Below are 26,240 nucleotides of genomic sequence, written 5' to 3'. Positions count from 1 at the left end.
GAATAGAGTTTGTTGTGGCAGACAAAAAGGGCACGACAAGCCCATCACCAGAAAGAGTGGTTTTGTTGTTATACATACATTGCACCAAAAGTTTTCACCAACGCAGGCACAGTAAAAACTGTCTGGCCCAAGGGAGAAGGCGAAGCCTTACTTCCCAGCCGAGGCGCGTGACCCCGCATCATCTTCATCATCTGATTCATCCCTCTGAACTTCAGGCATCATTTACAGATCAGACCTGCTACTAGAAGAAGCATGTGGCCTCTGAATGGCAGAGCTGGAGGTCCTGGAGCTATTCAGGACATCAGGGCATAACTTGGAAGGATCAACTTTGCAGAATTCAACTCCCAACTTCTTAATAATCTTGTGAGAGATAGATGGTGGAGAAATCCGAGCACAGCAGGAACATTTTTCCTCATTCCAGAGCAACTTTTAAAACCTCTAGCCTTCTCCCGAAGCCTGACACTCCTTCTAACTTCAGTGTCAACCAAGATTAACTATTTGTTCCTGTTGACGGCTTCAGCAGGCAAGGGAGAGTGAGGTTCCACATGGGATTCCTGACTAGGAGGGGGCAGGCACTTGGAGGGAATCTTGATGGAGACAGTTTCCATGTTGGGCTCAACGAAAGCAGAGATAGCACCAGACAGCAGGAATTTCTTGGCCCATTCAAAAGAATCCGGCCTCAATAGCAGGAACATAAAGAAAGCCAACCCACATTTTTGGAACAGGAATAAATTCTGAGTTGGTGGGGAACATTTCAGCCCAAGAAGAAAGGTTTTTTCTAGCCAGGTAATCTTCATATGCTGGATCATGGTTGGGCTGCTCCAAGTGTTGCATAAAGCTCACATTGATGTTTTCTTCCACATGCATGTTCTCCTCCCCTTGGCCGTTGTTTCCCTCCAAAATCAAACCCGCTGGGGGAAAGGTTGGCAAAGCAAAAACTGCGTCTTCAGGTTCTAGGGCTTCCTCTTGAGGGAAGTGGACCTCTTGTGGGATAATGATGTCATTGAAAAGACCCACAGATTCATCAGAGGACAGGTCTTCGAGGCCAGTAGTTGATAACTGAATTGTTCCTCCTCATTGTTATCATTTGGCACTGGCGCAGGGGGTTGAGCTTGTTGAGCCTGTTGAACCGGCCAGGCATCCCAACCATCATCAGCGTTGTTGTCATTGACTGCTTCCTCTTCAATTCCTCCCATGGGGGGATGTTAAGATCAAATTGAAAATTGGCCACAGGCTGCCCCATCCCAAAGTATTCCACCGGAAGCTGGTGACCATCATGGGGATAAGGGGGCACAGGGTCTTCATCTTGTGGCTGAGCACCAAGCATAAATTATTGGACGATGTCACACTAAACTGTCCAGGAGACTCCTTGAAACCCTTCAGCAACCGAAAAGACAATAAATTGGGGAACTTCTTGAAGAGACATCACTCTGGCCCTAACAAGCAATCTAGTCACATTACACGGGTCAGGTCCCACATGAGCACCCTACCAAAAGACCCGATTGCATTCTAGATATGCTCATGTGTCCAAAATCTAAAGGGAAACTGAGTAGAAGAAGCCAGCACTCATGGTTAAAGTACAGCACACGCTGGTTCCAAGCCTCATTGTGCCTAATAACAGTGAAAGAAAACCCCAGGGCTTGTTGCGGGCCCAAAGCCACAAGATTGTCTCTATCAAAAGCAAACCTGAATCTCACCAGAGCCTGACCCAAATGGGAGCGCTGAATGCTCCTAACCTGAACGTGTCTAACCCCCATGAGGTACTCACGAATAATGTCATCAAAAAAGTGAAAATTAACCTCGTGCTCTGGTAGCGGTTGAACAAGAACGATGCCCCAATCTTCATGTGCGGAGGGTTGAGGACGGGTGACAGTGCGTACCATGCTTTCCCGATGATCAACTTGTTGCGCCACAAAACCGTGAAGGAGGAATGGAGCGGGGTCGACTCTGTGGAACGCCATTCCTTCCGAGACTTCGGAAGGAGGGGGTCGCGTGCGTGAAGAACACTCACCGCGCAGATGAGGGCTTGAAAGCGACGGGATCGCCCACGACAGCGAAGAGGAAGAGGGCTTTGTAAATAGTGCAAGTTCCGTGGAAGGCGAAGAGCCACTTCTCGGAAGAACCGCCTGTGCGAACTCGCCAAAATTATTAAAAAAGGGCGGGGAGAAGTGAAAGGGAAATAGGCTTATACCTTTTCCGAAATTGATTTTGGTGGTTGAATTGCCCAACACAAACAATTGGACTAACTAGTTTGCTCTAGATTATGAGTTCTACAGGTGCCAAAGGTTCACAACAAACCAATAAAAAGACCGAGAAAGGATTCAAATATAAAGAGCTAAAGTCAGCCGAAGTGTGCCATGGTCTGGCGCACCGGACTGTCCGGTGTGCCACCGGACAGTGTCCGGTGCACCAGGGACTCCAACTCCGAACTGCTCACCTTCGGGAATTCTGGAGGCCGCTCCGCTATAATTCACCGGAATGTCCGGTGGAGCACCGGACAGTGTCCGGTGGCGCACCGGACTGTCCGGTGTGCCAGCGGAGCAACGGCTACTTCACACCAATGGTCGTCTGCAGAAGGCATTAAATGCGCTACAGTGCGCGCCAGAGTCAGAGCAAAGCCAGATGGCGCACCGGACAATGAACAATGACTGTCCGGTGCACCACCAGACTGCCCGGTGTCCCAGAAGACAGAAGCTCCAACGGTCGGAATCCAACGGTTTGGTGACGTGGCAGGCGCACCGAACAGTGTCCGGTGGTGCACCGGACTGTCCGGTGCGCCATGCGACAGCAGCCTTCACCAAACGGCTAGTTTGGTGGTTGGGGCTATAAATACCCCCAACCACCCACCATTCATTGCATCCAAGTTTTCTGACTTCCCACACCTTACAAGAGCTATAGCATTCAATACAAGACACACAAAAGAGATCAAATCCTCTCCCAAGTCCATAGATCATTCCCAATCAAATAGTGACTAGTGAGAGAGTGACTTGTGTTCATTTCAGCTCTTGCGCTTGGATTGCTTCTTTTTCTCATTCTTTCTTGTGATCAACTCAATTGTAACCGAGGCAAGAGACACCAATTGTGTGGTGGTCCTTGCGGGGACTTTGTGTCCCGTTTGATTAAGAAGAGAAGCTCACTCGGTCTAAGTGACCGTTTGAGAGAGGGAAAGGGTTGAAAGAGACCCGGTTTTTGTGACCACCTCAACGGGGAGTAGGTTTGCAAGAACCGAACCTCGGTAAAACAAATCCTTGTGTCTCACTCTTTATTTTGCTTGCAATTTGTTTTTCACCCTCTCTCTCGGACTCGTTCACATTTCTAACGCTAATCCGGCTTGTAGTTGTGCTTAAGTTTATAAATTTCAGATTCGCCCTATTCACCCCCCCTCTAGGCGACTTTCAAGAAGGCCCACCAGTGGACAAGAGACGAGCAGCCTTGAACCACAGTCGTGGAGAGTATTCCCAGGAGACATTCTCAAACTTACTAGGGAAGGAAAGAAAATCCCTCTTACAATTCTGACCAGAAATTCTGAATAATTGACAATTATTGCCTGAAATAGAATTTCCCCTGGAGAAACGAGAGTCAGTCGACATATGGTCGGGAGTGCCATTAATACTGAGGACAAACTTATGCTCAGAGATCTCCTGGTGTTGCTTCAGTATCTTCTTGGGCCGCCAAATTAAATTCCGCGAAGCCTAAGGCCAAACACGGGAGCCCCTTAATGAAGACCGAAAGTTAAGCCTCTCAAGGCGGTCGTTGCTAAATTTTGAATAATTTTGAAATTGAGCACGCCTTGCAAACTTCGCAGGGGAATTTGAACGAGAGGCCAACTGATCGATGGGGTGATGAACATGATAAGAAATCCGATTGAACACCGAAGATCTGTGTTGCATACCAGAGGGCAAAGCCCGGCCCTGACCGGACCGCCTAGAGGGACCAAGTTTGCGCCAGACAAAGCTGGCTTTCGAACGACATCAGCAAATGAGGCCTACGAATTACGACGGCGGGAAACCAGAGTCCAAGAACTTGATTCTTTGTTAGAGTAAAGCTATCATTCTTTGATCCAATTAGGGCCACCAGAGTTCCAAAGATGAAGATACGCTTTGAAAGATGAACAGATAAATGAGTGACGTCTATAGACTGCGAAACCAACATCCTTGTAGGAAAGCGAGAATCGAAAAACCCGGTCCGACAGAGGAGAAATTCTGAAAAGCTCCGTTGAACCACCGATGAAGGATTGGAGAAGAAAGTCCACTGACTCTTCACACAGGCGCAAGGAACACCTGCCGAAAGAGATGACTAAAAAGAACTCATGACGGTCAAATTTACCCGGGAGAAGATTGATCGGGCGATTAAACTTGCGAAGGATCCAATCTTGAAAGCGAAGGCCGACGGAGAAATCCAGAGCAGGTGGACCAGAGCCAACCGGGGGCCCCCCATGGCCAAGAGTTGGGGGCACAACGCCGGACAGCGAGGGCAGCCTAGTCGGAGCGCCGCTCCGCCATCTTTTTTTCCTCGGTTCTTCCTTTGTTTAGGCTTCTTGTTTTACAACTCCTAGTTTTCTCTCTAGGTAGTCACCAGTTGAGCCGAGGGATCCACGACGATTTTGTAACAGTCTACTGTGCTTGCGGTCTGCAAGTTTAATCCGAGGAAGGGTCGCCAGTATAACCCACAACTTTCGGTTGGCTTCAATTTCAGTTTGTTCCCATGCTGAATTTTTTTAAGTCTTTGTATCATACCTTTTCCTTTAGATGTCTCATCCTTTTTATCCGGCGCTAATTTTCATAAATTGGTAGGATATATTTCTCTTCATTCGACATAGCCCTTTGAATTGTTAGCAGAGTCGCGATGAATTTAGGTGTTGCTCAGTAAGTGATATTTTTGGAAACTTATATTTTTACTAGGTATGTGCCCGTGCGTTGCGACGGTAGTAAAAAAAATATATGAAACATAGAAACGGAACGACAAACATCAGTATGATATGTAAAATTTGTACCTTGGAACATTAGCAGGGCAGAGGAGCACATCGGGCTTCGACCACGGCGTCGTGACGACAAGCACGACAGGGAGAAGATCACGACGCGAGCGAACTTGATGCGGAGCAACGTACGAAGGAGAAGCGGCACTCGGCACAACTTCAGACATCAGGCGCACATGGCTCGACCACGCAACAGTTAGTGATGACGACGAACTTGGACGATGGCAACAGCTTTCCAGCGTCACGAACAAAGGGTGCACACGAACAGCGAGCTCGGCGAGACTTTCGGCGCGTTGCGAACGGAGGGCGTACATCGAGCTGGCAGCAAGTAACAGGCGTTGCAAAAAGGAGAAGCGAGCAAGGGATATGGCTCGATTGTGGTGGGGGAAGAAGATCGTGATCTTGCATTTTATACAGCAGAGAGAGGCGAGGGCGTCGGAAAAAGAGATCGATGCTGCCATTAATGGCGTGCAAGAGAAGAAATAGGTCTGACGATCGTGGAAACAAATATTGGAAAGATAAAAGGAATTCACGTACAAGGAAAGTAGATCTAAAGAGGGGAAATAAACCTAGCAGCTGCTAAGAGTGGGGTTAGCAATATATTCTTCTCTAATAGAAGATGTGCACCACGATCCACATAGCGATCAGATATATATCAAAAGGACAAAACTTTATCATAAAATTATTTATTCTATTTGTCATTGGAATTGTTGTCGATTTGTGCATATTCAATTAAGTCTAAACTTCAGTAGTAACATGTCATTGAAAGTCACGACGTATTTATAAAGACTAAAAAATATGCAGCGTGAAGCTCGGGAAATTGAAGTACCAAATGGATATTGTATTTGTATTCCGGTATAGCAACATCTTAGCCATTATTACACCATCCGATCCAGCAATCCAAATCCTTGTTTATTAGTAGTAAAAAGGATCATTTTTAATGTTTTTGGCCTCAATATAATACCTCCACCGACCCAAATTAAAAGCTAAAGTAAATACTAATTTAAGACGGAGGAAATGAGCTGTAACCAGAAGCTAATTGAAGCAAACATTTTCTCAGTAGTCTCCATTCATCTTGGATATCACGTTTTTGTCACTTTTTCAATATAAATACACATACAAACAGCCTTAAAGCTAGAAATCGGACCAGCAACTTTCCCTGGTATCAACCCCTTGTTGCACCACGTCCAATGATCCTAACGAGCAGAGCTTCAGCTCACCATGTACCTGCCACTACTGACATTTTCAGCTTTAAGTATTAGCTAATACCACATATTTCTAAGCACTTACCAAGTTCTTTCTTCTTTCCCATGTCGTTTGCACTTCATTGGTATATGTTTTGGCTAAGCTTGTGTTGCGACTCTTCAAATTTAAGTTCAATTTCAGCATACTAACATTAAATGAACCTAGCAAAGTAGCTATCTGTGTTCCAAATTTTGCAGCCAGCAACACATGTGGTGATCTGTACTACTCACTATTTTTGTTCTTTTGCCTTGCGTGGCTGATCAATTATGGTGTCCTCCTTCCTGAAAATGGATCTTTTGGACTTTCTGTTCCTGAAATCAAATCGAGCGTCTGCACTTTAGTTAGTGAGACATAAATCATATTGTTTATATTTATTTGGGATAACTAATAAATAATATTTACCTTTCAAATCAAATCTAAACACACGTTCTTAAGATTAATTGCAGATTATAGAACATAAAACGAAGATACAAAATAATCAAGTATGATGAGTACCAAAAAATTCCACTAAAATTGCAAATCTTTGCCCAACTTCCTGGTGAAATTGGTACATTTCTACCATCAAATTTAGCCAGTTTTCCGTATCCAAAGAAGACAGGACTGAAATGGGACAGAAACACAGAATGAAGTATTAGCAATGTTCTTAAAAACATTGCACATTATCAAAAATGTCTGTACATGGTAATCCATAACCACTGAATAAATTTCACAAGAAGGCATAAATATTGAAGCCATTTCTAGTGATTTTGTATGTAATTTACCAACAATAGCACGTCATTTATAAGTGTAGCTAAAAATTGATATGCCCGTGACAACAATGCTGCAACTGCTTGAAAGAGGAGTTGCAGGTAAGTCACAAATAAATGGCAAGAATAATATCCAACATGTAGTTTGTAATTTAAAGTTTCTTGAGAATGTTAGGACAGCTATCTGATACTCCTAATGCTGGAATCTAGCTTGTAATAATGTCAAAAATAGAGCACTTAATAAGGGAAACTGGAGTGGGGCCAATATTCAAATATGATGTGAGATAGCTAATGGACAGTCTGTAAGTTACTTTCAGCATATTAAAACCACATTTAAATAAATCGGTCACATTCCTACCGTTCATTCATGCAAGGCGGCTATGTAAATTCACTAAACTTGCTTATCGTCAGTGTTGCAGTCCTAAGAGGACTGGAGATCTATGCAGCCAGCACAATGAGACTTCAAGCAAGACTCAGTTAGTAAATAGGTTAGTAAGTGCATATTGGTATACGCAAACAAATAAGTAGCAAACCCTAACAACCAAGAAGTTGGGATGTGTAAGGATATAAGATGATCATACATGTGCGCAAGGATTGGGACTGAAATGTCAGTGTGTTGCGACGGCACATAAAACCATATTCATCTCAATCACAGAGCTCTGATTCAGATATACATGGCTACAAAATGCATATGTTGCATTCGTCTCAGTCATAGCTCGGATTCAAATCTAAATGGCTACAAACTACAATCCTGTTGGGTTATCAATTCATAAATAAATAGAGCCCAAAGGAAAGAACAAACTCGCTTCACCAACAAAAACAATATTTCTTCTAAATTACTTACAGATGATTCAATTGACTCAAGCCTCCTTCAAGCTTTGATCGTTTGTATCCAAGCACCTTTCAAGAATAGAACTCCAATACAATTGGATAATACCACCGGTTATGTTGGTGTCTCCAGCACCAGCACCAACACGCACTTCATTTGTCATTTATTTCACACTGCGCGGGAGGTTTCATAGTACTCTCAATAGTAAGTTGGCTTTCAGCATCTCTGAGAGGGTTTACAAAAAATATGTCAAATGATAGAACAAAGAATATCATCAGACAGTTTTATGCTAATTTTCGCTTTTCTTTTTTAGCAGACCACCGAATCTCTTCAGCAGAGGCTTCTTCTTATACTGCTGGTGCTGTTTAGTTGGTGATGCCCTGCCACTGTTCTCCTTAGTTGAGTGCAACCCGTTGCTGTCAAGACTCAAGACCTGCATCCCCCTTGTTTGATTCCAAATCAACCTGTGAGTCACCATCATTCTCCTTCTCCTTAGATGAATCATAGTCAACAAACTTGTTGTTCTCCCACATTTTGGCAACTACTACAACAGGTTCATCGTCCTGTAAAAAGTAAAAGTGGGCAACAATTCTAATAAAGTGCACCATGACAAGAAATAGACAAACAAAACATTGCTGGATGAACTGATCATTTTTAGTTGATAGTATGGTTTTGGAAGGATCACAAATCAACAATATAACTAAGAGGTGATCTATCAGAAAATCCCAGTAAAGTTGAAAGAAAAAAGAATATGAAAAAAGGCATGACAAAAAAAAGTTTGACACATGGAAGTTGCCCCAACAAGTGACAACGCATCTCAAAAGCAAATGTCAGATTGGAAGTCATAACAAGTTCATCATTAACTTAAAGAAAATTCAAACAGAGGTGACTGGATAAAAAGGGTCCATGGTTCTATGACTTCAATCGTGAACTCAACAATTAGTATTTATAGACAGGTAATTTATATTCCAGTAAGTAGGAATTACTGAGTAGTGAGCACACAGTGTTGAGTAAGTTTATTGATTTCCTATCAATTCAGATCTTTATTGTTTGCCTCAGAAAGAAACATGGAAAGCAATGCTCATTCTATTCAAAATGCAGAGACAATAATTCAGATTACGTAAAAGATAAGTAAATCATTTTCGCAGAAAAGAGTACAGAACATTCTGGACAACAGATCTAGATATCAACATCAACCATCATTTTTGGAAGTACAGGTTATGGCAAAAAAGAACTCACCAGCGGCTGCATACGCTTTTCCAATTGAGTTTCTATAGGGATTTGGCGTTTGCATTGAAAAGGCAGTAAACCACAAGATATATCATGACAACAAGTCTAGAAGAGAATCCAAAGTTGATGCGATAATAGCAAGTGAACCACTCCTTACTGAAGCATACACTTTTGCAGCAAAGAGAACCATATTTGCAATATTAGACAGCCATATGGCTAATGATTCACTCCTGACAACTTTTTCGTGTTCTTCCTGCAGGTCAATAAAGTGGCCAGATATCTATTGGTGTCGTCACTATTAAAAAGAAGAAAAAATATAGTGAAGAAAATTTGATTATTAACATCCACATAAGTTACCTTCCCTAATGTTCAAACAGAAAGTCCATATATAGCATACCTTGGACATTACAGGTAGGAAAGCACGATCTGTAAATGCGTCCATCTCACTAAAACCCTCTAACATCTCCACCTGCTGTTTGTAGTACTCAGCGGCAACATTCTCATGACCTTGAGCTATCAATAGAACCATGAATGGTACATTAAGAAGGAAGATATGTGAAAAAAGACTCATCCAAATAAGAAAGTAAAAGGACTTTAAATAGTATGACTACTAACATTATCTTGAACATATAACTCATTTGTTTTTATAAAGTCACACTTCCAAATTCACTAATTAGGTGCACGTGCGTTGCTACGGTATCTTATATCACATAGGTAGACATTGATATAGAGATAATTAAAGAGACATGACATATAATTCATAGATAGAAGGTTGTCGTCTATCCATATATATATAGATAATTAAAGAGACATGCAGATGGAGAGCGTCGAGCCGCATCTGTGGGTTGTTGGGGCGTACACACTTGACATCTTATAGGTCCGCCCCAGATGATCTGCGCGCTGCCAATGGAAGGTTAGCCTCCGTCTGCGCTGTACCATAATTTGGGGCCGGTAGCCTCCATCGAAACAGACAAAGACAGTTCGCAGAGAACAGGCATTAGAACAGACAACAGGCATCAGAACAGACAACAGGCAAGGCATTAGACAGAGCACCACCAGCTGCCATTACCAGCATAATTGGCGGCAGAAAGGGTGCCATTTTCTTCTCTGGGGACCTCTTCAAGAATCGTTTTGTGTTCGTCCACCACCAGCTGATTCAGTAAATAGAAGAACTGTCAGGTAGATAGAGTACATGCTTCTACGTGAAACGAAAGATGTGATGTTGTGGTTGTGGTTACCTGCGGTTGGCCCGTTCCGTTTACTGCTACCATTTCCTGCTGCGGAGGAGCATCTGCAACCACCGCAGCCGACCTGTCACTGTCAGTCTCCAGATTCTGATGCTTCTCGGCAAGCAAAAGGGTGAGGGCAAGGCCATGTAGTACCTTGGATCCGCTCGGTTAGGGGGGCTCAATGGCCAGATCTGGCTACCATCTCCGGGGAGGCCCGCTCGGAGTCGAGCTCCTGTCGCCATCATGGACGGTCCAGGCCTCGCCTGCTTAGCTCTATCTTTGAAGCTAGCGCGAACGAGTCAAGAGACGACTTTTCGGCCGGGGTGATAAAAGCTGCAGTTCTTCTTATCAGCAGCAGCAAAGGATACCAGCCGGACCCGGACAATGTCTGCACGGTGGTTGTTGCCTCGAAGGCAGGCATGTACAGCACGACACTGCGAGTAGCAAGCAGTATGAAAAGCATTCCATGGACAGACTACAGACACCGAGGGCAGTGGTGAGCAGCAGCTATAGAGTCGGCGTCGAAAAGCTGAGCTGAGCAATTCCAAAGCTGTCGAGAACTGAAGAGGAAGAAGATGTGAAGTTGGACCCAAATCTCCTGACGCAGCCGCGCCGCTGCCAGCTCCTTGGGGGAGGGATCAATCTTCAGGTGGGCGAGCGCGGTCCTCCGGCCTGCGCGAGCTTAGGGGGCCAGGGACGCACGCGGGGGAGGGTGGTGCGGGGACGCGGTGGTGTCGATGTTGGAAGGCGGCACATCGGCGAGGATGCCCTCCTAGGAAAGGGGGAGGAGGCGACGACGACGATGTTTGAAGGCGGCACATCGGCGAGCATCGTGCGCAGGATGAGGTGCGAGGGGGCGAGGGAGATCTGGGTGGTGGGGAGGTTGAGGAGGGCGGATTTCACGGAGCGCGGTGGGGGAGGCGCGATTTGGGGCGCATCTGTGCGCGGAGGGATCGGCGGACGCGAAGGCGGCTGCCACAGTGGGGAGGCGGGACGGGCATCACGGGGCGCGCACGAGCGGGGCGGACGGGCAGACGGGCTTCGACAGGCAGAACATGGGGTGTGCACGCCTACAATAAGGACATATAGAGTAGTAGAGATTGATTTGTCACAACTGAGTTTAAGTGCAGGCTGTGTGCTTTGGCCAAATTAATGAGTGTATGAGATGAACATCATTTACTCTATATGGTGATGATACGAGTCTAGGCTAGAATTGTTTGTAGTGCCGAGGCTTCGTGGCTAGCTGGTGCCTAGGCTTGGATGGCTAGTTCGCTCTTCCTCCCCTTCTTTTCTACAAGTGATTGAAGTAGCATAGATTTTATCAGCAAGAGGTCTTCACAATTTCGTTCGAATCAATCCCCGATCTACAGTTCAGATGCTGAGTAATATGCTTACGATGGCTAATCGTGATTATTTTTCAATATTTCACAGAAATTGAAACATCTGGTAAGAAGCTTTCTACATGCTGCCTACACTCTGGTAAGACAAGGCAGTCTATATCAATTATGATGCGGTAGCAGTTCTGCCATTATAGCTTGAATATATTGTACTTGCTGTACGCTGCTCCTGTCTGTCTGCCCACAAACAGCATGGGAGTAGCTGCTAAACTTGCTGTGAAAATGACTGAACAAGTGTCCTTGACACAGAGTAGGGGCACGTAACCTTCTGATGGTTGCTAAATGTATAATATAATGATCCATAGTTGGTCACTAAATGAATAATATAGAAACACACAGTTGGTCGCTAAAAATACAATAGTAGCAACCAACGGTCGGTCGCTAAAAAGATATCGGACGCTGACTGTAGGGACAACACTTACAGCGATCATCCACTAAAGGTTTTTAGCGTCGTTGTAAGTGAACCATCGTGTAGTGCGAGTATTTATAAAAAAATGACTAAGTTTGTTCACTTCTTTACTGTAATGCTTATTTTTTATAGAATGATAACTCACTAAAATGATTTCTCTCTCAGTAATTCTCATGGATGGCGGATTTAAAAGATGAAATGACTGAGTATTTATAGAGAATGACTGAGTTTGTTCATTTCCTTTCATGTAATGCCAGTTTTTCTTTGTAGAATGACTGACTCACTAAATTACTCCTATCTCAGTTATTCTCGTGAATGACTGAGACTAAAAGATAAAATGATCGAGTATTCATAGAATGACTTAATTTGTTCACTTCCTTAAATGTAATACTTGTTTTTTGTAAAATGACTAACTCGCTAAATGACTGTTATAACACTGGGATGCACGTGTATAGAGTCATGAAGATTGTCGCGAAAAGTGGTTGTGTCATGGCTACCCACTAGTTTGGGTGAGTAAAATGGATATTGCGAGAGTTCAAGTTGATGCTTGGAAACCACTAAGATTTGAAATATGTATTGTGTAGCATGGGCATCATGAGCCACTGGATTGCATTTCTAATCTATCCTCGGGATGGTAGGCTCTTTGTACTAGACTCTTTGGATACACCAAAAGAAGGGTATCAAGAATTTGAAAACGTATAGAGATTGTAAGGCTATCTCTAGCACCTTAGCCATCCATATACCCATATTCAAACTCTAGTCTATGAATAGGGCAGTCTGCAGTGCAGAACAATATTTTTGGTGACCATATGGGTTAACTGTTGGACACTGTCTAAGTGATTGTACTTGTTGTTCATTTACTCTATACACAAGTATTCAAATTGTCATTAATGATACTGGTGGTTTTGTTATGTATAGCGCTTGTCGCAAGTATGTGGAGGATCCACAATGCATCGATCGAAGATCCAATAAGAAGTTCTCCAAAATACTTAAAGTCAGGCGCCACTTCCCGGTACATTCCAAAGCACTATATATGATGTGTATACTCAACACGTTGCATCTAGTGATATGATACCGTGTATGACGTATATTGGACAGTGCTCCAAACAACTTCATGGGTCAGTACTATGCAGATTCTATGTCTGCAAATATCTTAGAGCCTGCGATAAATTCAGGGCCAGCTACAAACATTTGAAGAAGTCACTAAATTGTTGGGAAAAAGAAAAGATAACCCATGAGACCATCATTGGAATAGTTAGGGATATTTGTAAGTTTATCATGGACAACTGTGTGCATGAAGGGATGCTAGAAGAGTATGAGAAGCTCAGAAACTAGAGCACCATGCTACGCCTTCAAGATTACAATTGCCTACGTAGGTGCTCAATGATCAATGTGTTGTAAATATATCGCTTTAACTTGATTAGCTTGAACATCGGATGTGATGATATAATATGTATATATCTATTTGTGCTTCGTATTTCTATTTATTGCATTTCATTGGTGTTTGATTTGCACAAGTATAGACCAAATTGAATTCAAATTTAAACTCCAACCCAAGTTTATTAATTTTTTAATCGAAAATAGTTAATCGAGGCGTGCAATTAACAAATAATTGTCTTTGTCAAAAGTGTTAATCGAGGCGGACAACATAGCGCAACCTGTTAAAGTATTCACGAAGGCGATCGTGTTAAGGCAATCGCCTCCGTTGATACTAATTAACCGAGGTGGTTGATTTACATTGCCCACCTCTATTAACACAATAATGGTGGTGGCAAGGATAACCGTCTCCGTTAATCGATGATTAATAGAGGCCTAACGACGGAGGCGGTTACAATGCCCGCCTCCTCTAATTGATTTTGCCCGTCTCTATTAAAGTTTCTGTACTAGTGGGACACGAATGTGGAACACGAGGGCACGGGGGAACATACAATCGTTGTAGGTGATTCTCACATTACGCGACCAGCGGTCCTCTTCTCCACTCGCGTGCAAACCTGCGGCCGAGAGAATCGCTTCCTCGAGAAGCTAGGCCAGAACCGACGCGTTTGGCGACCGAAAGCGGCTTGTGGCGGCCATAAGACCGTTTCCAGCAGTTCATCCATATGGTCACCAAAAATACCGTTTTGCACTGTATAATTACATTATTCATAGAATGAAGTTTGGATATAGATATGTGTATAGGTAAGTTGCTGGAGATAGCCTAATCGATCGGCAAAATAAAGCCGAGCCAGTGGCCTAACTTTCGTTACCTTTTGCTAGATCGGATAATCTGATGCTTTATTTTGATCTGATTAGGCCATCGAACTAGACCTGTATCATGCCGGCTGGTCAAACTGCCTAGCCTAAGTGAGAGAGGCAGGATCTGTACAATGGCATTCGGATATTATTGACAATAATGGTGGCGGCAAGGGTAACCGTCTCAGTTAATTGGTGATTAATAGAGGCCTAATGAGGTAACTGTCTTCGTTAATTAATGATTAATAAAGGCCTAACAACGGAGGCGGTTACAACGCCTGCCTCCGGATCCTCTAATCGATTTTGCCCGTCTCTATTAAAGTTTCTGTACTAGTGGGACACGAATGTGGAACACGAGGGCACGGGGGAACATGCAATCATTGAAGGTGATTCTCACATACGCGGCCAGCGGTCCGCTTCTGCACTCGCGTGCAAACCTACGGCCGAGAGAATCGCTTCCCCGAGAAACTAAGCCAGAATCGACGCGTTTGGCGACCGAAAGCGGCTTGTGGCGGCTATAAGACCGTGTCTAGCAGTTCATCCATATGGTCACCAAAAATACTGTTTTGCACTGTATAATTACAGTATTCATAGAATGAAGTTTGGATATAGATATGTGTATAGGTAAGTTGTTGGAGATAGCCTAATCGATCGGCAAAATAAAGCCGAGCCAGTGGCCTAACTTTCGTTACCTTTTGCTAGATCGGATAATCTGATGCTTTATTTTGATCTGATTAGGCCATCGAACTGGACTTGTATCATGCCGGCTGGTCAAACTGCCTAGCCTAAGTGAGAGAGACAGGATCTGTACAATGGCATTCGGATATTATTGACAATAATGGTGGCGGCAAGGGTAACCGTCTCCATTAATCGATGATTAATAGAGGCCTAACGAGGTAACCGTCTCCATTAATTGATGATTAATAGAGGCCTAACGACGGAGGCGGTTACAATGCCTGCCTCCTCTAATCGATTTTGCTCGTCTCTATTAAAGTTTCTGTACTAGTGGGACACGAATGTGGAACACGAGGGCACGGGGGAACATGCAATCGTTGTAGGTGATTCTCACATACGCGGCCAGCGGTCCGCTTCTCCACTCGCGTGCAAACCTGCGGCCGAGAGAATCACTTCCCTGAGAAACTAGGCCAGAATCGACGCGTTTGGCGACCGAAAGCGGCTTGTGGCGGCTATAAGACCGTGTCCAGCAGTTCATCCATATGGTCACCAAAAATACCGTTTTGCACTATATAATTACATTATTCATAGAATGAAGTTTGGATATAGATATGTGTACAGGTAAGTTGCTGGAGATAGCCTAATCGATCGGCAAAATAAAGCCGAGCCAAACACGGTGTTTCCTGCACTGCAGTGGCCTAACTTTCGTTACCTTTTGCTAGATCGGATAATCTGATGCTTTATTTTGATCTGATTAGCCTAAGTGAGAGAGACAGGATCTGTACAATGGCATTCGGATATTATTGATTCTTCATAGTAGTAATGGATGAAAAAAAAAGTGTTGGGGATTTTGACCCTGCTGGTCCTGTCACAACCAAGCAATACGTACGTTGGTATACTCCCTCCCCTCTACACCCATCCATCCATCTATCCAGATATACGCTACAACATGCGAAAACCGAGAGGCTGCATAATTAAGCTAGAAGTTCTCCTTATGGAACTCGAACTTGGTTGTCCCTGTCGTCCGTGACCGTGAGAATTCCTGCGTGAGTTCGCGCAGCGTCTTTAGCAAGGTCCGGGCACCGCCACAGTAGAACACTCCTGAATATCAAAGACCAGAGATATCAGTGTTGATTTAGAAATGCAAGTATACATGACGAAGTACGTCATGCGTTATTACCTGCGGTTAACAATTCAATGAGAATTCTTTCATAATCATCTATCTCATCGTCTACACGTACTAATTAGTTGCGGTTATCGTGCATAGTATACTAAGGGGTGTTTATTTAGAATTATAATCTACACCTAGGTTATATAATCCAACAAATTTTAAACTAAATATAATCTGGACAGATTTAGTTCAAAACTTATCAGATTATATAATCTGGGCATATTATAATCCCAAACAAACATCTTCTAAGCTTGCTAAAGCATAAGTAGAATGGCGACTGAGGAGTGAGGAGTGCAAAAACAAAACAACTTACCGACGCACTGGTTTTGGTGGTTCTCCGCGATTTCCTCGTACACGTTGCGCCAGTTGGGCCTGCCGAAGTGGGTCTTGACGCGGGTGCCGGACACGACGTCGACGCCGTGCTTGGCGTAGTTGAACGACTGGATCATGGAGATGAGTGCGGAGCGGGCGTCCCCTTCCTCGTACACGCTGGTGCAGTGGTTGTGGAGCTCGATCACGCCATTCTTGTCGGTCTCGGCCACCTCGTTCATGACGTCGTGGAACCACTCGAAGGAGCCCTGCTCCGGGGTCACCCAGTAGAAGTAGGCCCGCTGCGTGTGGAAGGACGACGACGGCGCGTCGGCGCTGGATCCTAAGCCCGCGCCGGCCTCTAGGTCGTCGTCCAACTGCTTCATATTATTGCTGATGTCTCTGATGATGGAGATCATGGGCGTGACGCCAATGCCCTGCCCTACCAGAAGCACGACGTTGTATTGTTTGTAGTCCTGCGCCGGCGCGACGTACGGGCCGTCAATCCTCACCTCGGGGAAGCTGCAAAACAACCATTTCATGAAATGGGAATTCAAACTAACTGAAGAACTATAGCAAATAGCATTAGCATTTATACCACAATGTAAATTTATTATAAGAATATATTTTATAGCTAATCTAATACTCCCTCTATCTCATAGATTAGAGTGTGCCTGTATTTTAAAAAGACAGTCTTCAAAAAAGTTGTGTATGTGTATATATATAGTAGTGTTTGAAACCATAGCCCTACAAAGTGTATATTATAATAAAGAGTTAGGTGGACCAAGCCCATTACAATAGTGGTAATTAGGTAAATATAGGAAAGCCCTAACCTAACCCTAAACAGGAGCCTAACACCCTAGCAGTCGCAATTCTATCTTGTATAGATGATGAGACTAGATCAGAACTCAGTAAATACACTCAACGACATCCCCTTTGTGAAGATGTCAGCAAATTGTGAGGTGGTTGGGACGCGAAGAACGTGAACATCACTAGCGACGACACACTCGCTGACAAAGTGAAGGTCGATCTCCATGTGCTTCGTGCGCTGATGCTGCATAAGATTATTGGAAAGGTAGACCACGTTGATGTTGTCACAGTAGATGAGGGTGGAGCGCTCGAGGGCACTGTGGAGCTCCTAGAGAAGCTGGCGAAGCTAGGAGGCCTCGACCACTCTTTTGGCCACATCGTGGTACTCGGACTCAGCACTGGAGTGGGAGACGACAGGCTACCGATTCGGGCCTAGGAGACGAGGTTGGCGCCCTACAGGAATAAGGCATAGTCGGATATGTACCGGTGCGTGTCAGGGCAGCCAGCCCAGTCGGCGTCGGTGTAGACCATTAGCTCTGAAGTTGGGGAGGGTCGAAGGAGAAGGTCGTAGTTGATGGAGCCACGAAGGTAGCGTAGAATCCGCTTGAGAGCGATGAGGTGGGGGCTTTTGTGGGTTGTTCATGTGAAGGCACACCTATTGAATGCTGTAGGCGATGTTGGGCCAAGAAAATGTTAGGTACTAGAGTGCGTCAGTGAGGCACCAATAGGCTTTCTCATCAGTGACTGGGAGATCGTCGTCATTGGAGAATTTTGTCTGAGTGTCGATATGCATGGAGCAGGGCTTGCAATCGGATATGCCAGCCCGCTCCAGAATGCTGAGGGCTTACTGCCGCTGGTGAAGGAAGAGACCCTAGGGCCGTCACTCCACGGTGATCCCGAGGAAGTGGTGGAGCGGGCCTAGGTCCTTCATCGTGAACTCGCACTAAAAGGCATTGATCTTGCGCTAAAGGAGGGCATCACTAGACTTCGTGAGCATAATGTCGCGATGTAGAGGATGAGGTAGACGATGTCATCGTCGTGCCGATGGATGAACATGGACGTGTCCAACTTGGCCTCGACGAATAAAGTTAGTGGTGGTGCGAATAATGAATTCAGCCTGACCATTCTGAGGGAAAGTGTAGGGACACAAGAGTCACAACCGAACGTTGTGGGAGAGAAAGGAGCGAGAGGAGTAGTCGAACTTGTGGTCGTTGTCGCGCTAGAGGGCATGCACGAGCGACGAAACTAAATGGAGATAGGTGAAGAAGTGCTGGAGAGTGGGAAAGGTGTCAGACTGAGCCGTATAGGAAAAGTCTAGAGAAAATAAGAGAAACCATCCAATTAAGATGACCAGATAGTACCGGTAACCAGAGATACTTGGAACAGGGGACGCCCAAAGGTCATAGCGGTGAGTAGCTCGGGACATGGAAGAAGAGAAGGGTAAGTGAGTATGACACCCAAGGTGACAGGCATGGCAAAGCGAGGTGCTATCGCCACGAGGGGAAGGAATGGCCGAGGTGCAATGTGGCCTGGGAGGTGTGGATAGGGAGCTGGCGACGCTCAGTGGAGATGGGGAGAAAGAGACAGAAGAGGAAGACATAGTTGGAGTGTAGATACCATATCGGAAACTCAAACCCAAAACCAGTGTTGGGAGTATATTATAATGAAGAGTTAGGTGGGCCGAGCCCATCATAATAAGAGTAATTATGAGGTAAATACAGAAAAAGCTCTAACCTAACCCTAAACATGAGTCTAACAAGTAGTACCGTTTAGTATATATATAACTTTACTCGGAGTTTGAATTGTTTTCAGATTATTTACTAGGATTATATTTCTCTATATATGGACGGTGGAGGCCAGGGAGTATATTGCAAAGAAAAAAACGGAGTCGGTGGGGAGAGGCAGGGAAGTCAACCGTCCTGGAATATCAAATCGCAGTACCTACCTAACCCAATTAAAGTAAGTAACCGACTGAATTCACACGCATGGACGCGAAGATTTATTATTTATCAATGATTTCTTAAAAGAATATTGGGAGCGGAATATGTTGGCGAAGAACCAAGGGAAACAATTCATATTTGATGCGAGATTTTGCTCACCTCGGGTCGTTGTCGTTGGCCATGGCGCTGCCGACGTCAACACATACGTTAGCTTCAGCGGTCAGCACATTCGTTTACCCGCTACCGCTATTGCCCTCCTTCGGCGGCACGATCACCTGCACACGCATACGTTAGCTTCGGCGGGCTGTGCATGGTCGGACGAATTGACGTTGACATGCATGGCGCGCGCGTACGTACGTTCTGGAGCGCGCCGGTCCAGTCGCCCAGGTTCTTGATGTGGACGCTCAGGTACTCATCGTGTGGGGCCGACGTGATGGAGAACGGGTGCCTGCAGAATTGAACGTTTGTTAGCTATTATAGCCTCTGCAACGAACGAGAAGAACAACGGTGCTAATTACCATTCGAACGGCGAGACGGCGGCGCAGTTGACGAAGATGTACTGGCCGCTCTTGTAGCGGAAGCCCTGCGGCTTGGAGAAGTGGAGCGACATCACCATGTCCTTGCCGGCCTGGTGCATTTCCGCCTTGAGGATCTTGACGGCGCGGACCCTGGAGCGGAGCGCCCGCGTGAGGCGCTCGCACGCGTACAGCACCATGGGCACGGCCAGGTACATCCACGTCGACTTCTTGTACCACTTGTGCGTCAGGTACAGGTAGTGCCCGTGCACCAGCACCAGCGCGTACACCGCCACGAAGCAGTGGTGCGTGTACCAGAACGCGTTGAAACCCGTCAGCCGCTTCAGCGGGCCTGCAGTCAGCCGCTTGAGCTGGCACGTCAGCCGCTTCAGCGGGTCCGTCAGCTTGAGCTTGTCCGTCAGCCGCTTCAGCGGCCCTGCCAGCAGCCGCTTGAGCGGGCCCGGCAGCGCGAGCTCCCCGCGGCGGAACCACGGCATCGCCAGGGTGAAGGCGACGGCCATGAGCACGAGCATGGCGAGCCCCGTCCACCCCTCCGTGCCCTTCACGAACCACCAGTAGTTGCGCGGGCGGGGCACCCCGAAGTACTGCGCCAGGGGCGCGTACGCGGCGTCCGTGGCGCGGAGCAGCCGCGGGAAGTCGCACGTCAGGTGGGACACCACGTGGAGCCCCGCGCCGACGGTGATGCCCGCGGCCACCACCATGTGGAAGCTGATGTTGTCGTCGAAGGGCACCACGCGGCCCACGCCGGTGTGGTTGCGGACCCAGGTGATGGTGTTCCGGCACACCGGGAGCAGGATCAGCGCCATGTTGAACTTGAGCGTCTCGGCGCCGCCCTTGGCCACGCACACGCAGTACCCCATCACCTGGAACACGTACCGGCGCCGGTACTGGGCGAACTTCCACGCGAAGAGGCCCGCGCAGACGCACAGCCACAGGAGCATCACCCACACGCGCCGCCAGTTGTCCTCCAGGAAGTACTGCGCGCGCCGGTGCCAGCGCCGGAGAGGGTTCGGTTCGGGCCTCGGACGGAGGTCCTGGCGGCTCAGGATCTGGCTCATGTTCCGGCCGTCGTTGGTGGCGGTGCCGATGCGCACCGACTGGCTGCTGCTGGGGGCCTGGAGGAGCAGCGTCTTCAGGTCGTACACGTCGATGTAGCCCAGGTTGCCCCTGTCCAGCTCCTCCATGATCAGCAGGGCGTACTCCGCCGCCTGCTTCGCCGTGATCTTAGACAGCCTGTTCGTCGACGCGCTCAGCGAGATGATCTGCATGCGTTTTTTCGCCGTATACAACATCCATGAGGGCAGGAATGGAAGAGGAATTTCCACACAGAAGGACGACAAGCAAGGCGGTTGGTTACCTCTCTGATCTCCTCCTCGGTGATCCTGCCGTCCGCGTCCTTGTCCACCCTGCAGGTCATATTAATTACTGCTGCTGCTTAAAACATTAATTACTCCAACTAGTAGCAGTAAATCAATCAATGAGGACGTAGTACATGTCGAAGAAGGTCAGCAGCCGGGCATCGAAGCTGGTGTCGGAGATTTGCTCCCATAACTCGCGCATCAACGCCTCGTCGATGCTGTCTCCCAAGATGTAGCGGCGCCGCAACAGCGCGTCGAACAGCACGCCGGCGAAAACGAACGTATCCTTCATCCCTGTAGTGTTTGTTGTTCATCCATGTGGTTAATATAACAAAGACAAACCTGGTGCAACCGTGCAAGCAAAGCAAGTAGCAACACACCAAAACGCTCGAAAGAACAGGCAGGCAGAAGGGTTCAGCTGAGGAAGATGATTAATTGTTAGTTAACTCTCGATCACCCACCGATGCACTCGGCGAACATGGAGCGGTGGAGGAGTCCGTTAATGGCGAGCTTGCGGAAGCGCATCTTCACGGCCTCCCATCCGGCGCTGCCCTCGGCCTTGCTGATGAACCTGAGCCCCATGAGCGCGTGCGCGGCGGCGGAGGTGGAGAGGTCGGTCCGTGGCCCGCCGGCGACGCGGCGGATTTCCTGCGACACCTGCTTGAACTTGAACCGCGACGAGGCGTTCCGGGTGAGGGAGTGGCCGTAGGACGAGGACCGCCGGTGGTTCTCGAGCGGGCGCGCCACCACCTGCGTCACGTTCGGGTCATCGCCGGGCCCGGCGTGGGCGGGTTCCACGCCGTGCACCACGGCCACTGCCACCGAGTCGTCGCGCATGTCGAGGGTGATCTCCACGTAGTCGTTGTCGTCGTCGTCGTCGTCGTTGGCGGCAGAGGACGGCGAGGCGCCCAGCGGCGGCGCGGGCAGCGGAGCCGCCGCCGTCACGGGCTCCACGAACCGCAAGCTCCTCCGCGTGGACTTCTTGCTCAGCGTGCCGCTGTGCGGGATCACGCGCTCGTGCTGCGGCGACCCTGCCGCCGCGCTGGCAGACGACGACATCTCCACGACGATGTCCCCGCCGCCCGGCCTTGTGTTATGATTATGCATGGCGATCGAGCGCTCTTTGCGTCAGCAGCGAGGGAGGGAGGGACAAGGAACGGGGAGGCGAGGGGTGGTCGGCGCGTTTGGCGAGGAGGGCACACGGAGTGGCGGGGAGCTTTATAGCCGTAGCGCGCGGCGCGCGTGCGTTTTATATTACTACTAGGGGTGGTCGTGGTCTTGACCTGCGGGGGTAAGACAGCCCCGGGCATTTTAATAAGAAGAAGACCTTCTCACGCAGGTCAAGAAAACCCCCGAACCCCTGCCCCACCCATACACAGCGGCATCGAAGCCCATGTGAGAACGACAGCGACCGGGGCTGAGCCTTAGACCTGTGCTTTGGCGTGGGACAGACGAGGGGATTTTTTTAACCACAGCCTGAAATTCGCTCCTACGGGGAGTCGAACCCAGGACCTGAGGAGTGCTACTCAGACCACCTAACCAACTCAGCTAGAGGCCCTTTCGCGGTCTCGTGGAGGAAGAAAATTCTGGTCGGTTCTAGAAATGTCTAAACGGGTCGCTTGGCCCTGCACGGCCCGAATCTGTTGTAGCACCGTCTAAGTCCATTGGACCGGGCTCAAATCGGGACTAAATAACGAATTTTGTGTCGGGATTGTGTGCCGCGGGCTTGATGCCCATCTGTAGTTGGTACGTCCGCTCGACAGGAATTGTGCGGAACCTATCCTCAGATGCCGACGCGTGGACCACATTTAGGGCCCGTTTGGCAAAGCTCTAGCTCCTGCTTCTTTAGCTTCAGATCCTGATTCTCGTGAGGAGCTGATCCTCCTGATTCTCCTAGAGAATCAGAATCATTTTTAAAACCGTTTGACAAGTAAACTGATTCTTGTCTGCTGAGAGTTGGTGGTCTCTGGCGATTGTTTGTTTACCCTTTGCAGTTCAAATTTGTTACAAACCAATAAGTAGGATGCATATACGGAAAAAAAATTATGAAACAATAACATATAAAATATTTCTATCATAGTAGTGCATAAAATGGTCTCAAATGTTTAATCTATAAATTGGCTCGTTATGTTTTTGTCCAATGGCAAGTGCGGGTAATTTCGATCAAACTTTAAGGGGAGATCCATATTTGGTTGGTTGAGGAGCTGTTTTAAGGGAGGGTGGAGCAGGTTTTTTTAGATCCCACCTTTCTTCACAAAAACGACTCCCAATCTTTCGGCTCCATACGAGAATCAGTTTTAAAAAATACCCATTTGGCACGGCTCCTCCAGATCCTCGCTTAGAATCAGGAGGTGGAGCTGTGCCAAACGGACCCTTAATCACTACCGGAATCCAAGGCTTTGCCGAGTGTTGCAATCTTTGCCGAGTGCTTTTTGTCGGGCACTCGGCAAAGAAGGCTTTGCCGAGTGCCGCACTCGGTAAAGCTAGCCTCTCGGCAAAGAGGTTCTTTACCGAGTGCTGGACACTCGACACAGGACGACACTCGGAAGCCGAAGGCAATCATGTTTTTGAGGACCTTCGGAAGCCGAAGGCACCCAACAGTAGCACCTCGCAATATTAATTTGCTAGAATAATAAATTCATATTGCGATATGGACGAAGGCCTTAAGCCGAAGGTCCGAAAAAACACCTTTCCTTTGCTAGAATAGCAACAGCCAATGACAAGTGGGGCCCCGCTACTTGCAACGCACTGGGCATATAAATAAGAACGCACCGCGGGCTCATTTAGCATGCTTTCTTGCCGCCTGCTCTTGCCTTCCTAATTTTTAGCTCTTTGCACACCAATGCTTGCCTGGCTTTTTTAAATTTTTAAGCTTCGTCTTTGAGAGCACTTTTTTGGCATTTTTGAAGATGTCTGAAGACAAGAAAGATGTCGCTGAGTCGAAGCTAAGCCTTTCCGAAGAGATGAATCTCGGCTTCCTTGAATCAATAGCAAAGACTAACACAGAGAAGATTACTAAGGAGATTTTAGAGGGTCTCTCTGAAGACACTGGTGATAGTGACAGTTATGATGTGGAAAGTGGTGGTGAAGATTCCGAAGATCGACCTTGGCGACCAAGCCATGCGGTTTTTGGGAAATCAAGCATTAAACAAAGCCATCTTGTCAATATGAGGGGTAGATATTTTCGGGACTTGTCTATTGTGAGGGCTGACGAAGGAGAGAAAACTTGTCCGACTCCCGAGGAGAATGAAGTCGTGACATTCCGAAGCTTCTTAAAGGCTGGACTTTGGTTTCCCTTGAGCAGTTTTGTCGTGGAAGTTTTGAAGATATTTGAAATCTGCCTCCATCAAATTACTCCTGAAGCAATCATAAGGATGGGCATCTTCGTATGGGCTGTGAAGAGTCAAGGTTTGGAGCCAAATGCCAAAAGTTTCTGTAGCATGCATGAGTTATTATATGAGACAAAACCTTGGGGTAAAGAGCAATACCATAACAATTTTGGCTGCTACAACTTCGGCGCCCGCTCTGGGTCGAGCTGTCCCGTGCCAACTTTTCGGAGGAGATGGCCTGGGGACTAGATGAAGAAATGGTTCTATGTGAAGAACGATTTGAAGACACGAGAAGATATTAAAGATATCATTATGCGCCCTATTTGGCAGCGCTTCGGCCTTCGGAAGCCGAAGGTGGAAATTGACGAAACAGTCGAAGAATGCCGGAGGGCCTTCGGCGTGGTTTGTTCTTTTATCGGGACAAGGGATTTGATCCAAGAACATATTGCCTTTAGAGTATGGCCACTTGCAGAAAAGTGGGAAATGCCGAAGGAAACTGTCAGCGAACCTAACGAAGGTGGACTAGTTAGGTTAAAATTCACCTTCAAATATGGAGATAAATTCGTTGAGCCAGATGATGACTGGCTGAAAAGTATTGAGGCTATAAGCGATGAGCTGTTTGGGCCATACTCGAAGGCAGAAGATACTGCATTGTCCGCAGCCTTCGGAGGCCGGAAGAAGAAAAGACTCAACCGAGTATTTGATGCCATTGGGTTCGTGTACACTGACTACCGTTACCCAACACGGGGTCAGAAAAGGAAAAATACTGCTTCAGCGAAGGAAGTTGCTTCAGCCGTTCCCAGTGAGCCAGCGCCGGAGAGGAAAAAGATAAAGGTTCTTACGCACCGGCCATGCTATATTGAACCGGCCACAGTGCCTGAATTTGTCGGTGAAACCTCTTCGGCCACCGAAGCCAAGGAGCTGACTCCCCTACTGAATGTTGAAGAGTCAGTCATAATGCCGGAAATGGAGAAAATAGAAGAACCGAAGGCTACAGAAACAAGGACATATGAAATTTGAAGTTCTTCAGCAAAAGTTGAAGCACCAAAAAGCCAAAAGGGTCCAGCAATGACCCCCAAAAGAAAAAGGATGGTTAATGTACTGGATGTTTTGGAGACAATAAAGTCTTCAAGCACTACTCCGAAGAAAATTGTTGAAACTTCCGAAGTACAAATTGAAGCCTTTGGTGCCGAGGCTTCAAAGCACCAAGCTGAAACTGAAGCTGGGGCTTCAGAGCCCGCCAAGGTGAAATCCTTGGAAGCCGAAGAAACAGAAACAACAGAACAAATTTTGGCTGAAGAAACTGGCAAGTTTCCCCCGAAGCATTTTCCGAAGCTTTCGATTATTTTTTACGACATGCTTCGGGGAAAAAGTTGGCTGAAAAAGAAAAGCAAGAGGCTCAGTTTTATGCCCAAAAACTGAAATATCCAAAGGGGGCATTGATATTCAATGGCAGCGGAGAAGAAGACTTCTTGTATTGTCTCCCTGATAGCAAGGAGATTTCTGTCTGTCGGGAGATGAGCAAGAGCTTCGGATTCCCAACATTAGAAGACGGGCTCTCGGTGTTGTCAAAAAATGAGCTGGCCGACAGCTTGGCGTACAATAGCTTAAAGGTACAAAAATGAGGTCTTTGTATTATTTCTTGAAACCAAAATTTTTCATTTGCTTAAACTTATTGACACACACACATTTTTTTTGCAGGGCCTTATACTTAGCAATGCCCTCAGGGCTCAAAAAGATGCTGAAGACGAAGGGTGTGTTATGGCCCTGAGCAACCTTCGTTCCGAAGTAATTGAACTAAGGAACGAAGGTCTCGAAAA

The 26,240-nt window shown here is 46.9% G+C and overlaps 1 protein-coding gene and 1 long non-coding RNA gene across 2 annotated transcripts; both read right to left on the bottom strand.

Annotated features, from left to right (window-relative positions):
* Nucleotides 1–8,572: 8,572 nt before the first annotated feature.
* LOC103648042 (uncharacterized) lies at nt 8,573–9,923 on the bottom strand. Its single transcript, XR_563201.2, has 2 exons — nt 9,423–9,923; nt 8,573–9,320 (listed from the first exon to the last, which is right to left on the bottom strand). It is a non-coding gene; the product is annotated as an uncharacterized lncRNA (long non-coding RNA).
* Nucleotides 9,924–15,548: 5,625 nt separating this feature from the next.
* On the bottom strand, nt 15,549–22,216 carry LOC103648043 (respiratory burst oxidase homolog protein B). The gene is made up of 8 exons (XM_020548661.2): nt 21,553–22,216; nt 21,226–21,385; nt 21,091–21,139; nt 19,716–20,995; nt 19,543–19,645; nt 19,442–19,472; nt 16,452–17,009; nt 15,549–16,068 (listed from the first exon to the last, which is right to left on the bottom strand). Exons 1-8 carry the CDS (start codon nt 22,196–22,198, stop codon nt 15,947–15,949), a joined length of 2,949 nt encoding a protein of 982 aa, XP_020404250.1. The 5' UTR covers nt 22,199–22,216; the 3' UTR covers nt 15,549–15,946.
* Nucleotides 22,217–26,240: the final 4,024 nt, after the last annotated feature.

Source organism: Zea mays, chromosome 2 (assembly GCF_902167145.1).
Source record: "Zea mays cultivar B73 chromosome 2, Zm-B73-REFERENCE-NAM-5.0, whole genome shotgun sequence".
Lineage (NCBI taxonomy): Eukaryota > Viridiplantae > Streptophyta > Magnoliopsida > Poales > Poaceae > Zea > Zea mays.
The sequence above is the reverse complement of the archived record's forward strand: the minus strand, read 5'-3'. Positions and strand labels throughout refer to the sequence as shown.